The sequence below is a fragment of the Bufo gargarizans genome, chromosome 2 (assembly GCF_014858855.1).
Source record: "Bufo gargarizans isolate SCDJY-AF-19 chromosome 2, ASM1485885v1, whole genome shotgun sequence".
In the NCBI taxonomy this organism is placed as follows: Eukaryota; Metazoa; Chordata; class Amphibia; order Anura; family Bufonidae; genus Bufo; species Bufo gargarizans.
Window position 1 is genome coordinate 630,972,313 of NC_058081.1, and position 17,119 is coordinate 630,989,431.

The 17,119-nt window shown below is 43.7% G+C and overlaps 1 protein-coding gene across 2 annotated transcripts in view; it reads left to right on the forward strand.

Annotated features, from left to right (window-relative positions):
* Positions 1-17,119, forward strand: part of NPHP4 (nephrocystin 4) — a 277,786-nt gene that overhangs the window by 127,670 nt on the left and 132,997 nt on the right. For both annotated transcript variants that reach the window (XM_044278368.1, XM_044278369.1), the window contains exons 12-13: positions 4,998-5,053; positions 6,125-6,247. In XM_044278368.1, the coding sequence (XP_044134303.1) occupies positions 4,998-5,053; positions 6,125-6,247 (179 nt within the window). The remainder of the gene's footprint in view (positions 1-4,997; positions 5,054-6,124; positions 6,248-17,119) is intronic.

Genomic DNA, 17,119 nt, shown 5'->3' on the forward strand with positions numbered 1-17,119 from the left:
CTTCATGTCTGGAGATCCTCCAAAAATAAAGGAAGAATCACAGAAACAAAAACGGACAAGGATCGGAACAACGGAACCCCTTTTTGCAGACCGCAAAAAAATACTGTTGTGTGCATGAGGCCTTAGCCTGATGTTCTCAAAGTAATGCAATAAAAGGACCATGAATAGGAGACCCTGACCATGGCGTCCTGTTATAGTTGGAATTGCATCTTCTAAATAGCTGCTTAAAGGGCCAGTTAAAAGTTCAGAAGAAATAAGTCCCACTTTCTAGACTTGATAGGATTTTTCCTGTTTCTTAGGATTCAGTGCTACATACACTGGCAGACATAGATGTTCAGGAGCTTCAAAATGAAAATGTAGTCCCTTCTGATTACCTGCTAGTTAACAGCACCACCACCCTAACCACTAGAGACAGAAGTTTTTTTTCCCTCCATTTCCTTTCCTTAATCCTTGGGTTAACTCCCCAGACCCTTGAGAGATCCTTGCCCAGGTTTACACCAGCCATTAAAATTAGGACAACCTAATCTAGACACTCTGGTGTCCTCATGGGCCTGTATGGAAGTATGTCATGTGACTTCTGCACCTAAAGAGGTATTCCGGTAACAAATTACAAGAATATCTGTTAGATGAATGATGTTCTGACCGCTGGGACCCCCGTCAGATGAAGAGAAGGGTCCTGTGCCGCCAGTTTGACTGGAGCAGTGGTTGAGCAAGCATACCACCAACTAAGGCCTCTTTCACACGGGCGTGTGCGGCCCGCAAAATGCAGGCCTCAATGCACGGGCACAGTCCGTGGGGCAGCCGCAACGGATCGCGGACCGATTCACTTGAATGGGTCCGCGATCCGGCCGTTCCACAAAAAGATGGGACATGTTCTATCTTTTTGCGGAAAGGAAGTATGGGACGAAACCCCACAGAAGCACTCCGTAGTGCTTCCGTAGGGTTCGTTCCGTACTTCCGTTCCGCACCATTCCACATCTCCGGATTTGCAGACCCATTGAAGTGAATGGGTCTGCATCCATGATGCGGTATGCCAACGGAACGGCACCCATGTATTGCGGATCTGCCCATGTGACAATCGGACCCCCACCAATCTAAGTTTTATCCCCTTTCCAGTTGGTAGGAGATAATTTATTGTTAGCATAATACCCTTCTAAAGGACATCTGTCAGCAGGTTTGTACCTATGACACTGGCAGACCTGTTACATGTGCACTTGGCAGCTGAGGGCATCCGTGTTGGTCCCATGTTCATATGTGCCCGCATTGCTGAGAAAAATGATTTTAATATATGCAAATGAGCCTCTAGGAGCAACAGGGGCGTTGCCATTACACCTAGAGGCTCTGCTCCTCTGCAACGGCTGCACCCACTGATCACATTGACGCTGCCTGGCCCTGTCAATCAATGTACAGAGGGCTTGGCAATTGCAGAGAGAGCAGAGCCTCTAGTAGCGCTATATAAGTGCATAAAATAAATAAAAAGAAGTGGCTTATATATGATAAATGCTATTTGCTGAAGTGACACAACCCCTTTAACAGTAGATGATAATTGTATTCCTGGCCAGAAAAATAATAACAATAATAATATATTTAACAGTTTGTTGACAGTAATTGTACCTACAGAGAAGGAGATCGCCTTTCAGTAATTATATTAGAGGTTTCAAAAAGAAGCTAATCCTCTAGAATAGCGGCTAACAGCCGAGTGTGTCGGGGATCAATGGCTTTTAAACCTGAGACGACCTTGAGATGGAATAATCAGGGCGCTCTCACTGAGCATCAAAGAAAATGAGAATGCTGTGAGATTGACCTGTTCCTGGCTGCAAATGCCTTATGCAGTAAAGGGTGTATTAGACGGGCAGATGATCGCTAGCGAGCGTTCGTATGCTGATTGCTAACGCTCATTCATCGGGCAGCCCAGATCAGCATGCTGAAGGATCAGGATTTACCACCGGCAGATCGTTCTGTCTAATAGCGATCTGCCACCGGCAAACCAGTATACAGCATGGGGACGAGCAATGGCATAGCGATGGCTCCTCCCCATGCTGCAGAGGAGATCGCTGCATGTAATAGCCGTGGTCTCCTCCACTAGCTAGCAAACGATTGCCAAGAAGGAACTGCGGAGTGCTTCCGTGGGTTTTCTGTCCGTGCCTCCGCACCACAAAAAGTAGTGCATACACTACTTTTTTGGCGCGGACCGTCAGATGCGGTTCAAGCTAATTTTGCAGGCATGGTTGGCACACGGTCGTGTGCATGGAGCCTTAGTAACAGACCGGGAGAGAAAGCTGGGACACTTGGAGTGCTGTATATTGTCTTAAAAAAGATCAGCTCTGCAGTTACTCGCGCCATTCGCAGCACAGTGGTCAGAGCTGTGTGCTGTACTGCTTTTTCAGTATTTTGCGGTCTGCAAAAAACGGATCCGCAAAAAATACAGCTGACGTCTGTGGGAACAGAACAGCTGGCCCCTGATATAATAGTACTATCCTTGTCTGTTATGCGGACAATAATAGGACATGTTCTATCTTTGAACGGAACGGAAAAATGGAAATACGGAAACGGAAGGCATATGGAGTACCTTCCGTTTTTTTTTGCGGATCAATTGAAATGGATGGTTCCGTATACGGTCCATATATGGAATGCAAAAAATGGAACGGAAACTGAAAAAAAAAACGTTTGTGTGCAAGAGGCCTGAGACTGATACCAAGGCTCTCATTGGAATAGAGAATATGACTTCCTGTCTGCACATGACTCTGTATCAGATGAAGAGTGTTGGGCACATGACACAGCTGAGGATCAGAAGGGAGGTTATAACTGACAAATACAGTCTCCAGGAGGAATACTACCTTCACTACAGTTTATTTCATGTACCACTTTACCAGGCCAATTGCAGAAGTGCTTCTTTATGTATTGCCTGAAGTCGCACTGACCCCTGAGTTTTCTTTTAGTTTTTTAGGCCCACTATCTTATCCCCCCTGTCTGTAGAACCTGGGTGCATTGGTGTGAATGAGGCTGCCGATGTTTAAAGGGGTATTCCTGTTAGAAATTACTGTTTGATCTGTCAGTGTAAATGGAGTGTCAGGTTCGGCATGCGCATTGCTGCGTCATTCATCTCTATGGGTCTACCAGGCTCCGCTATCTTCAGCAGTCCGACTGTGGTCGATCCCCGACCGCTCTAATAGTTAACCCGTATACACTGGATAGGGGATAACTTGTTCTAAAGCAGGGATGCCCAACCTGCGTCCCTCCAGCTGTTGCAAAACTGCAACTCCCAGCATGCCTAGACAGCCTGCAGCTATTAGGGCATGCTGGGAGTTGTAGTTTTGCAACAGCTGGAGGGCCGCAGGTTGAGCATCCCTGTTCTAAAGGAATACCCCTTTAAGTCACCTTACCAGCAATAACCTATGTTTGTTTGGTGGCAGAACACAGATAGGGTAGTATCTGAGTCACATCCTATGTCATCCATTACAGACAATAGAGGAGACAGCAGATGGACTTACATGACCCTCCTCACAGAGATGACATTATTATCTTCTAAGCATTTCTTCCATATTGGCAGCTATGTACCGAGCACATGTGCAGCATGTAACACACGTATGTCTGCGATTAGTGCTTCAGTGGAAGCCTCTCCTTGAATAGCCTAGAGCAGGGATGGCCAACCTGCGGCTCTCCAGCTGTTGTAAAACTACAACTCCCACCATGCCCTGCTGTAGGTTGATAGCTGTAGGCAGTCTAGGCATGCTGGGAGTTGTAGTTTTGCAACAGCTGTAGAGCCGCAGGTTGGCCATCCCTGTCCTAGAGGAAGGATATCCTCGTTATGTAGTAAGAAATGGCTGACATTTATAATTAGATGTATAAAGGGTTATACAACACAGCCTTGCAATTGGGCTATTGTAACTCAGTGTTTCTTTGAGTACAGTGCCTGCATTTATCACTTTAGACCCTACATTCTGTGCTGAATCATTTCTTAATATATTTTTATAATGGTCGGGCTCCGTGTTTTTTTTTTTGTTTTCATACAGGGCTTTCATACAAATGCATAAATAATAGTTCCCTGCTGCTGCCTCTAGGGGGAGCTTACTGTATACTGTTTTATTATTGTGATCAATGTGTAAATAGAGTGGAGTAAGCTTGTGAGCTCCCTCCAGTGGTTTCTGCTGGTAGCTGGAATTTTTGAATTTAAAGGGGTTATCCAGGACTTAAATTTCAGATCACTGGGGCTCCGACATCCAGGATCCTGCTGTTTGAAGTGGCCATAATGCTTGGATGAACATTGCAATCTTTTAATTGTATACCAAGCACATCGCCGTACATAGTATAGTGGCTGTGCTTGGTATGGCAACTCGGTCCCATTCACGTGAATGGAACTAAAGGCTGTGTGACCAATGGATGTGGTATCACAGGCTGAGAAAGAGGCCACTGCTGACCCCCACTGATCAGATACTGATGGCCTACTCTGAAGTTAGGTGAGTATTTAGGTCCAAGGCAAGCTCTTAAAGGGGTTGTGCAGGGGCTTAATATTAATGACCTAGCCTCAGGATAGGTCACCGGTATCAAATCGTTAGGGGTCCGACTCCCGGCACCCTCAGAAATCAGTTGGATGAAGTGGTTGCAGCACTTACCTGAGCATTGCCTTCTTTGCCGCCATGTCACAGTGTTATTAGAACTGCAACATTCACTTGCCCGGGAGGAGTAGTTGTAATTGCGTTTTGCATTCCGTCATCATAGAAGTCTATGGGCAGCATAACGGATCCGGACAGTTTCGGTTATGCAGGACAGGAATCCATAACGGAGTTCACCCAGAATCCGAAACTTGCAGACAGCAAGTTCGCTCATCCCTACTGATGGATGACCTTCCCTAATCCACCTCACAAGCCCTCTACATTCTCTGCAGAGTATTTGCAACTCTTCACTGTAATAATGATTTATTGAGTGGACGAGTAATGATAACGTTCCCTGTTTTTTGCTGTATTGATGTGTTCATTATGTTATGCTTTTTCTTTTAGCAAAGGCTCTGGTTGCAAGCACTGCACTTCTTCAAGATGCTGAGCTGGGACCTGCGGTAAGTCTTTGCTATGCAGTTTTTTTACACTGTTCCTCTTTGACTTCAAAAAGTCAGTTTGTCACGAGTGGGCAGGTTCAGCCTGCTTTGATATCTTTTCTTGGTTTTGTGTATTTTAATGCTGCCCACACTTCCTATAGGGCTGTCCTCATTAACCTGTGTCAGTCAGATATCTCCCCACACTTGCTCCCTCTCCCCTCTCGCAGCATGCTCTCTCAGACACCGTGAGAGAGATACAAAGTATTGCAGCTGCGTCCCCATCCCTGTCTAGTATGTATTGTGTTACTCTAGATGGATATTTTGAGTACTGAGCCGTTTCTGACCTCTACAGATTGTGTGCAGGCAAGTAAAGGGTAAACTACAGATTGATGGAAAATAAGGGTGATGACACCTATTCCAAAGCTTCATGAACTGTACTACTGATTTGTGCAAACATGTGCTTAAAGGGCATCTGTCAGCAGTTTTGTACCTATGACACCGGCTGACCTGTTACATGTGCGCCTGGCAGCTGAAGACATCTGTGTTGGTCCCATGTTCATATGATGTGCCCGCATTACTGAGAATAACCAAGTTTTAATATATTTAAATGAGCCTCTAGGAGAAACAGGGGCGTCGCCGTTACTCCTAGAGGCTCTGCTCCTTCTGCAACTGCTGCACCCTTTCCACTTTGATTGACAGGATCAGGCAGTAAAAAGTCATGAAAGTGCAGAGGGAACAGAGTTGCAGAGAGAGCAGAGACTCTAGGAGTAATGGTAACGCCCCCGTTGCTCCTAGAGGCTCATTTGCATACATTAAAACATCATTTTTCTTAGCAATGCGGGCACATATGAACATGGGACCCACACAGATGCCTTCAGCTGCCAAGTGCACATGTAACAGGTCAACCAGTGTCATAGGTACAAACTTGCTGGCAGATGCCCTTTAAAATGTTTTGTATGGTGCCAGACCTATACTTTACTTTTCTTGGATTTCAAGGTTTTCCTTTCATGGCATCTTGTCATGTAGAATGTAAGTAGCTTTACATGTCTGTTGCTGCATTACTGAGATATGATTGTTTTTTCTTTGTTTTAGTTGTCCATGTCCCAGCTGACCACATCCTCCCGCTATCCAACCATAAGCCACTCATCTAAAGCTCTCCAGCATGTCCCCAGCCAGCTCATGCCTTCACCTATGGCCTATCCGTTGTCTCATGCAGTAGGTATTCTTCTACAACATGCTAAAAATAAGAGCTCGGGCAAAGTAATGGTTTGGGGTTTCATATTTAATTTGACTGCATGGAGATTGGACTCTAAGCTTGTGTCTTTTGCTGATGTCGTTCTTTAAAGGGAACCTGTCACCATGATTTTGCGCATAGAGCTGGGGACATGGGCTGCTAGATGGCCACTAGCACACCCGCAGTACCCAGTCCCCATAGCTCTCTGTGCTTTTATTGTGTTAAAAAAAAGTTTTGATCGATATGCAAATGACCTGATATGTGTCCTGTATCCGGAGATAATCCAGCGGAAAGGAGCCCAGCACCGCCCCGCGTCCTCCGAATCTCCTCCTTGCTCGCTGACGTCACAGAGCTGGAGCGCCGAAATCTCGCAATGCGCGAACTAGCGCATGCGCAGTGTCGGCATCATGTTCATTCCCTGTGCTGCCATCAGCACAGGGAACGAACTACGCATGCGCTAGCTCGCGCATCGCGAGATTTCGGCGCTCCAGCTCTGTGACGTCAGCCAGCAAGGAGGAGATTCGCAGGACGCGGGGCGGTGCTGGGCTCCTTTCCGCTGGACTCATCTCCGGATACAGGACACATATCAGGTTCATTTGCATATCAATAAAAACTGTTTTTTTAACACAATAAAGGCACAGAGAGCTATGGGACTGGGTATTGCAGATATGCTAGTGGCCATCTAGCAGCCCATGTCCCCAGCTCTATGCGCAAAATCCTGGTGACAAGTTTCCTTTAAAGCATACTTAAAGGAATACTCCACTTCTGAATAACTTTTGTACAGTACATCATTTAAAGAGGTTGTCCATTGCCCATTTGCTCTAGTTGGGTTCCCCTCAGAGTGCTTGTAAGTAAAAGTGCCCATACCTACACCTAAGGGTCCATTCACACATCCGTAGAATGCCCATACCTACACCTAAGGGACCCATTCATTCTCCGCGGTTCCAGATTTTTTTTTTTACATTTTCTATTCTTGTCAGCAATTGCGGCCAAGAATAGGCAGTTCTATGGGGGTGCCGGCCAGGTGTATTGCAGACCCGCAATTTGCGGATCCGCAATACACTACGAACGTGTGAATAGGCCCTTAGACTGTGTTCACATCACGTTTTTCTCCCCCACTTTTTAACGTATACGTTGGGAAAAAGAATGAGAGAGTAAAATACTAGGCTTTTCCAGCTTGCAGAGTCCAGCAAAAAATAGAACCGTATGTTGCTGTATGGAAGCAGTACCAAATTATACTAGTCGCATCGTTGGGCTAGGATACCTAGGCTGGGGCTTGCCAAAGTAAATAGTAGTTTACCCTAAAGTTATATGTGAATACAACCCCCACCCAAAAAAGACAAGGTAATATATCTCATACCTGAGTGACCTTCACCCATCTCTGCTTCGGATAGTCTGCTATTATGTCAGGATCTGGGTCCTTTCAAATAGCCGGGGCTGCAAGGCCATATTTCAGCCCTGTGGGAAACCGGGTGGGACCTTGTGATTCTTGAGTTTCTTCCAGCAGTCACAAGGTTCACCCACTGGGAAACTAGAATGTTGTGTAATCCCAAGACTGTACAGTTAGGTTTCCAGTCAAGGGGTTTTCTGGTAGTTCAGGACTGATGCCTGTCCTCAGGGTAGGTGATCAATATTGGATCATGGGGGTCCGACACCTGGCATCCCTGCCGATCAGCTATTTGAAGTGACGTCACGTTCATCAGTCACTTGGCCTAGGCACAGCTCAGTCACATTCAAGTGAGTGGGCCTGGACTGCAGAACTAAGCCCAGCCATTATACAATGTATGGCGCTGTGTTTGGTAAGCTGGGAGGAGACCTCCTTAAACAGCTGCTCGTGATCATGTGGGACCCTCACCAATCAGATGTTAAAGACCTATTCCCAGGATAGAGCGTTAATATTGAACTCCTGGAGAACCTCTTTAATGAGTCAGTCACAGGGTAGCAGCCTATTTGATACTAGAGATGACATGTTTAGTGTTGTGCGAACTTTTGGTTTGAAGTTTGGTGTACAAGGTTCAAGTTCGGGTTATCTAAGATTTTCGTTATGGACCATAACTTATGGTCCATGGTAGCGGAATCCATAACGGAATTCTTAGATAACCCAATCCTTGTCTGCCGAACTGGAAACAAGTTTGCACAACACTAGACATTTTCTTTCTTCTGGAGGAGCCCTAACTTCTATACTGTTCCCAGGGAGCATTGCCTATAAGACTCCTTACACCAGCCGGATCTCTGCAAGGAGTACTGTACAAGAGATTGTGCTGTGGCTCACCTGTTACCAAGTGTCGTGTCAAGATGCTTTCTAGCCCCAACTGTTCTCTTCTTCAGTTCTCCAGCCGTAAATTTTCCCATAAAGAGTCCCATAATGCATGCCTATTTTCTCAGTGAAATCCGGACGAAAGACCTAATCAATCTAAGGCTACTTTCACACCAGCATTTTTGCTGGATCTGGCAGGGTTCAGCAAAAACGCTTCCGTTACTGATAATACGACCATCTGCATCCGTTCTGAACGGATCCGGTTGTATTATCTTTAACATACCCAAGACGGATCCGTCATGAACTCCATTGAAAGTCAATAGGCGACGGATCTATTGTGTCAGAGTTAAAGGGCTTCTGTCACCCCACTAAAGTCATATTTTTTTTTTGGGCTACTTAAATTCCTTATACTGCGATATATGAAAATATAATGGTGTTACTTACTTTCCTTCAGCCGTTTCTTATAAAAACGAAGTTTTATAATATGTAAATTAGGTCTCTACCAGCAAGTAGGGCGTCTACTTGCTGGTAGCCGCCGCAAAAAAACGCCCCCTCGTAGTGTTGATTGACAGGGCCAGCCGCGATCTCCTCCTCCGGCCGGCCCTGTCAGCATTTAAAAAATCGCGCGCCTGTGTTCATTCGGCGCAGGCGCTCTGAGATGAGGAGGCTCGCCTCCTCAGCACCCCCTCGGTGCGCCTGCGCCAATGACATCACCGAAGAAGAAGACGTCATCGGCGCAGGCGCACTGAGGGAGTTCTGAGGAGACGCGCCTCCTCATCTCAGAGCACCTGCGCCGAATGAACACAGGCGCGCGATTTTTTAAATGCTGACAGGGCTGGCCGGAGGAGGAGATCGCTATTGAGACCCTATGACGGATCTCAATATAAATAGAAACGCCAGTGTGAAATTAGTCTAAATCGCACGTGGTTGTGTCGGCGTTTGCAGAACTGCACATGGTTTACTGTATAGATCTCTGACATTCTGATGTTGTCCTGACCGGGAGAATGGGTGGGTGGGGGGCAGTGTGGGTGGGGTTGGTAGTGCTGGGATTAGCATTGAGGATCTGATATTAAGAAGTCTGAAAGGGTTTTCTGGTAGGCTTTACACTATTCTGTGGCAGCTGAATCATTTACATCTACTGGTACGTTGTAAGTTCACGGCTTATGGCTTCCAGCTCACTGGCCACTTACAGTAACAGACACAGTCAGCCCACATGTACTACTACCAGACACATGCGACGTCTCCTCTACACAGCCCTGCTCTTACAAGATACACTGATGGAAGCTAGGTTGTATTTATTATTAAAGGATTTCCAGTCTTATTTAACCCTTAAAGGGGTTTTCCAGGTTTTCCATGTTGATGACCTATCCTCCATAGGTCATCAATATCAGATTGTTAGGAGTCTGACACCCGGCACCCCCACAATCAGCCTTTTGCAGCAGCCGTTCACTTGAATGGGATCTAAGCTGCAGTAACGTGGCACGGCCACTACACAGTGGATGGAGCTGTGCATCCATCTTTGTCCTCTGTTAGGGCTGGTTCACATGACTGTGCTCAGTTGGGGAAACACGGTCTGTGTGTCAACCTCATCTCGCGGACCGACCGCTGCTCCACTGACCCGAACTCACTGCATCATAGTGTTTTATGATACAGTCAGTTCCTATTGCATCATCGGCCTATTGTTCTGTGCTGATGTTTGGCCCAGGTACAGAATCCATCAGCCAGGGTGTTTCTGTGCTGCCGACCGCAAATAGCGATCCACGACTGCACACCGTTTGCAGCGAATGTGAATGGGTCAGTGAACCGCAAGATACTTTCTGCACCACAAAAAAATTGAAAATGTTCCAGTTTTTTGCGGTGCGGAGGCACAGACCAAAATCCCACGGAAGCGCTTCATAGTACTTCCGTGGGCTTCCGATCCATGCCTCTGCCCTGCACCGTTCCGTATTGTGTGGATTGCAGATCCATTCATGTCAATGGGTCCACACCCGTATACAGGAGTGCACACGATTGGTGCCTGTATATTGTGGACCCGCTGTTTGTAGTCCGCAATACGGGCACGGACAGCCTGCACTCGTGTGCATGAGTCCTTACTGATTGTTTTTTGCAGGAGAAGCGACACGATCCGCTGGCGGCAAACTATGATTTAGGTGTCCACATGAACAATTCTATTAATGGGGTAAGGCAGCACCTTTACTCCGGCAGATGTTCGGGCAGTGTGAAGGGACCTTTAGCATTTCTGAGGAGTGCGAAATAAGACTGGGTGGTTGCATTTCATTTTTTTTATTTTGTCTTTGTAGCTGTATCGAGGGCTTGTTTTTTGAGGGGTGAATTCTATTTTTTTAGTGACACCATATTGAAGTACATATAATTTATTTACTTTTATTTACTGTTTTTGGGTAGTAATGGGAAAAAAGCTATTCCACTGTTATTTTTGGACTTTAACCCCTTCAGGATCCTGAGATTTTGCTTTTTTCACTCCCCGCATTCCCATAGTCCTAACTTTTTTATTTTTCCATTCACATGGGGTACAATTGGGAAAAAACGCAATTCTGATAAAGGTTTTTTTTTTTTTACACTGTACACTATGCGGTAGAATTGCCCTGTTATCTTCATTCTCCAGGTCAGTACGATTACAACAATACCACACTTGTATAATTTTTCTTGCGTTTTAATACTGAAAAAAAATTAGAACCTTTGAGGAAAAAATTATTTTTTTATAACCATATTCTGACCCCTATAACTTTTTTGTAGTTATCTGTATGGGCTGCGTGAGGGCTCATTTTTTGCGGGACGATCTGTTATTTTCAGTAATACCAATTTGAAGTGTGTGCGACTTTTTGATCACTTTTTATAAAACAATTATTGGGAAGTTGAAGTGACAAAAAATGGCAAATTGGCATATTTTTTTCTTCCTGTTACGCCGTTTGCCGTAAGCCATTAATACTGTTATATTTTAATTGTATGGGCATTTTTGCTCACAGCAATGCCTATGATGTTTATTTTTTTTATTGGTTAAGTATTTTTATTTTAAGGAAAGGGGGTTGATTTGAACTTTTTATGTTTTTTTTTTAGTTTTTTTATATTTGTAAAAGCTTTTTTTTTACTTTTTTTAAGTCACCTTGGGTGACAGTAACTGGAAATCATTAGATTGTCCATTGTGTTTATTGATGGCTATATAGCCATCATTGAACACTTGCTGTCACCTAGTGGCCTGTATTGGTATATTCCTGAAATAGACTCCGAAGCCTGCTTGAGGCTTTGGGTTATTTCAGCGATGTAACAGGTTCCCCGATCTCAGCTGGGGAACACTGTTACCGGAGCGGAAGCGCTCGACTTCCGCTTCCGGACTGCAAATATGCCGTGGTCACATTTGACCATGGCATCTGAAGGGTTAAAAGTATGCGATCAGCCTTATTGCTGATCGCATACATGTGCCGCGGGTCTCTGCTAGCGAGCGGGCGCCATGTTTAGGGACCGGACTTCCGCCGTACTTATACGGCGGAGGTCCTTAAGGGGTTAAAGGGGTTATCACATGACTATTGTAAAAAAGCTAGAACCAGCCCTGTACCTCACATAGATCCAGAGATCTCCCCATTCATTGCTCCAAATCCTCTGCTAGATTTATTTCAAGCTGACAGCTCAAGGGAGTGTCTTCTCTGCTGCAGCTCAGGGGGCGTGTCTCAGCTCTCCCTATCACAGCTCAGGAGGCAGTTGAAGGATAAAACAGAGTATTTGCCGCCTTCTTAGTGAGCAAGTCAAAGAAATAAAAAAATAAAAAAACAGCAGGTGGCGCTATACAGATACATTATATTGAATAACTCAGTGGCTATACAACATTTTTAATTGCATGCAATTACAAAAGTGTTCAGATCCAAGTGCTTGTTTGAAAAGTGTAGAATATTTTTTGTGGAACAACCCCTTTAAATTTACAACATACACCGTCCCAGCATATTTAGCCTTCTGTATTTCTTTTATTCTATGGGCCAGTATGATTACAGCCAAACCAAAGATTTATCATTTTGTTTTTTACTAGTTTTGCACAATAATGGTATATGCCATGCAAAAATAATAGTTTATTTTATGTCGCCACTTTCCAAAAAAGCAGAATTAATTCATTTTTGAATGTAGCTGTATGGCGACTATGGTTTTCATTGGTAGCATTTTGGGGTGCGACTTATGGATTAACACTTATTATTTTTTTAGGGGGATGAATAGGAAAAACACCCAGATCTGTTGGTATTTTAATAATAGGGAGCACCATTACAGGGTGAAGGTAGGGAGACACAAAAGGGAATCCACATTACCTATATGGCTCCGATGCCACAGACAATAGTGACAGTTATATAGAGTTGAGGGGTGCAGTTATCTCTGAACCTGGCCGTTGCAGTCTTGGTGTCAGCTGGGTGTCACAGTTGGCATCCTCCGTGTAATGAGCGGGCTCAGCAGCATTTCCCTATTGTACAGTGAATGCACTTATCTTATCCTAGCAAACCCTTTTATTTCCTGAATGTTAGGGTCATACATTCAGACCTCTTTAGGCCTTAACCACTGTATCGCAGATCTGCAAAATACGGATGCGGTCCTTGTGCATTTTTTGCCAGATCTATTGAGTCCAATGGGTCACTGGTCTGCATTTTCCAGACATATTCATTCTTTTTGCGGGAAAGGACATATAGATGTGGAAAACACATGGATGATCCATATGCTGTCCGCGTCCGTATGCCAATTCTGCAAAAAGCTAGAACATGTCCTATACTTGGCCACAAAATGTGGACCACAGACACATTGAATTCAGTGGTTCCAAAATATGAACGGTATCCATAATTTGTGGACTGAAAAATGCATACAGTCGTGTGTATAAGGTCTTACCCTAATTGCTATGTGTGGGGGTGGATGGGTATTAACAACTGCTTTGGGAATACCCCCTTATGAATAATTCAGATGAAAAGTTTTTAATAGCTGAGCCTCAGTCCTTATTAAAGTTTTATTGTCCAAGGTGCGAACAAGACACAAATCCCATATGACTCATCTTTAAAGTTCAGACTTATTATGACTTAATTGACCGGGGGGAAATGTCTGGATGCAAATCATGTACCTTACAGTAAATAAATTAGCACTTTTCTGTCGTTTATTTCACATCATACAGTAATTGTGATTTGGTAACTGTTTATTATTAGACAGTCGTTCCCGTTCCGGCTCCTGACTTTTTACTGTTATCAAGGCTTCCTATGAAATGAAACAATAAAATGGTCAAAAGACAAAGAAATAATTTCTGATTGGTCTTGAATCAATACTCTTGATATATCAGAATCCCATGTATTAATTATTATGTAACGTACACTATATGCCTTGAAGGATCAGGCCCATCTATAATTAGGCATCTTTATAACAGGGTCACTAAGGAAACTTCCAAAATTGTGTGTTGGGGCTGGAGAAAAGAAAATGGCTTCTGATGCATCCCCCTTTTCTCTGTAAACCCTGTTTCTAATACATCTTTAGGACAGGGCATGCTTCTTCTGGACCTGGGATTTGCAAAATTGACCCCTTTAAAGGGGTGGTCTCACCGACGATCAGCTGTTATCTCCAAGGGAACCTATGTCTGCCCACTCCTTGACCTCCAACCCCAAATCAGCTTCTCATTAACCATCCAGTGATCTCAAATGTTGCATTGCATGCAGGCTACTATTTTGAAGGTAATGCAGAGACAGGTAGGTCTCCATTTTGGCTCATAGGAGGGCATATGGACATAAAGACAACCCCTTTCCTAAGTTAACCTACAGGTTTTCAAGGCGTTGCTATTATGTATTATCCACCTGCCATAAGAAAGGAGGGGTATCTACAAGAGGCCAACAATGGAGGAACCAAGTGATTGCCAGGCTGTATACTGCATTCACTTACCAGATAGATGGTGGTTCTTGGGCACTGACCACATTTCATATGCGCTTAAATATGTATTTGTGGACTTTAAAAATTTTTTTTTTTTTAAATCTACAGAAAATCGACGACCAGGTCCAGTATGATTCACTGTCACTAGTCAACCTCTCTTTCTATTCTCTGTGAGTAGCATAGTCTTCCATTTAACCACACTTCTGCCTCTTGGGTGGAAACCAATTTTAAGGATCACATGAGTTGACACTGGAAGCATTTGGTTTAATTATACATAACTCATGTGCCTGAATAGAAGTGGCATGTCATTCACTTAACTTAATGGAATTGTCTAAGAACTCTTTGCCGGCAAGGAAAATGTACTATTCAGAGTTCTCTCTATGTAATTCAAGAAAATTGTCTGCGGCTTTAAAGGGGTTTTCCAGGACCTGAAAAATATTTGTTAAGGCTGGCAATGATCTACAATAAAAAAAAAATGAATACATTTTACTCCCCTGCCCTATTCTCTGCTGTTCCAGCATTGTTCTCCCTGTGACCCAGTAACTGGTCTCAGTGGTCACTGAACTATTCGGCGGTGTCATTGATACAGCTGCGGAATCAAAGCCTATTCAGACTTTTGGACCAGCAGGAGATTAAGCAGGTGATCAAGTCTTATTTTTTTAATTTTAGATGATTCCCAGACATAATCTATATTTTTTTTATTTTTTTTTAGGGGTTCCAAAATACTGCTTTAACGCTTGTGTGCACCACAATCTAACAGTATGTCATTGGTGCGCAGGAAGTGTATTGAGCAGGCTTACTGGCTCACTGAGTGCTGACTGTGTAATACAGCTGACATCCAGCCACAATGACTAGGCTCAGAGATAACTCTCAGATGATGCAGATAATTAAAGGGGTTGTCCGGGTTCAGAGCTGATGGATTGCGCAGAGCAAGGGCTTTTTTATTTACAATAACACACTGCTAGATGGAGGCTTCCGACCCAGCAGTGTGTTCGGTGACATCACCGACTCTGATGGGCCGGCTTTAGCGCTGCCCTAGCCGTTTTACACCCATCAGTGCCGGTGATGTCACCAGACTTGCTGCTGGGCGGAAGCCTCCTCCTGGCAGCCCTGTGGAGAGCCCGGTACATCACCAGATCTACTGAAAATGCCTTTGCCCTGCACGATTTAGCGCAGGGCAAAGGAGAGCAAGGGAGCATGAAATGCTCTGATGCTCATCTTAGTGGGGCTGCCTGGGGAAAATATTGGTATGTCCGGTTTCAGCTCTGAACCCAGACAACCCCTTTAATGCAGCATCTGTGCAGTTAAACAGAGGGAGGGGGCTTCCTCTGTCCTACAATCCGACCCGCCGCAGTGAAATTGCAGGCATCCGATCATTTTTAGTTTTAGACCGGGGCCTTTTAAAGGCTGCCATACTGAATCTTAACAGGAAACCAGTAAAAATCCCATAGATTGCAATAGTATACTATTTCAGGCAATGGTATAAGTGATTAGAGGGATTAAAAATTTAAGTAACTAAAAGAATTAAAAATAGATAAATAAAAATAAACACAAGGATATTAGCAGTCAAAATATTTACAAGGGACTAAAAGTTTCAGTAAAAAAAAAAAAATACAAGTTCAAGTCCCCTATGGGGACTAATAATTTCAGTGCATAAAAATAAAATAAATACAAAAACATCAACTTAAATATATTAAAAATAAATAAAAAATATTAAATGCCCTTTCCCAATTTTACATATTAAAATAAGCATAATAGGTATACTTCCAAAACTGTTTGAAATATTAACATATAAAAATATTTATCATGAAAATGCCCAATTTCCCATGTTTTGGCCACCTCATCCCACTAGAAAAAGTGATCGAAAAGCCATATGTACCCCAAAATAACAATACAAACTACAGTTCACCCTGCACAGAGCTCTTTATACAGTAATATAAAAAAAAGTTATGGGCGTCAGAATATAGTGATGCAGAGAATTTTTTTTTCCTTTTTAAAAGTAGTCAAACATAATAACTATGAGTTTGATATCGTATTGACCGGCAGAATGTCATGTTGTTTTTAGTTAATCATATGCATATTAAGCTGTAGACCTCTTCCATTGACCGATGAGACAAAGGTGTGTCAGGGATACTCGTTTGTGTTCTTTGGCTTATGATAGCATATACCCTGGGAGATTTTGCAGGGATATACATCAAATTCAGTGCCTAAGCGCCGTGTGATCCTAGCCTATTATGGGGCACACCGGTTACACCATTAATAGGGGACTGGTCTAGCCCAAACAGTTGCTTACTCCATTAGTGCTAGGCTTTGTTAAAGGGATTGTCACATAACAAACAGAGCCTCTCTTTCTCCAAGATTCACCTAGCTATGCGTATACTCCCACTCTTTGCAGCCTGTGGACATCCCTTTAAATCCATAAGCAATTTAAAATAATTTTCTCTAAAAGATGTCTTCTTAAAAGTAAACTTTAAGCCCAAGATTAATTCTGCTTCGCAAGTGTTACTCGGCACCTCCAGATTTATGTATTGCTGTGATTTTTTTAAGAAGTAAAAGGGATTAAAAGCACAGTTGCAAGTTGTAACATATATTTAAGTTAAGTAAATGCAACCATTAGTCACTCCGAACATTCTTGAAAGGATGAGAAATCTTTTTGATAAAATACCCAATAAATATGGTTAATACAGGCATTTACGTTACTCACAGC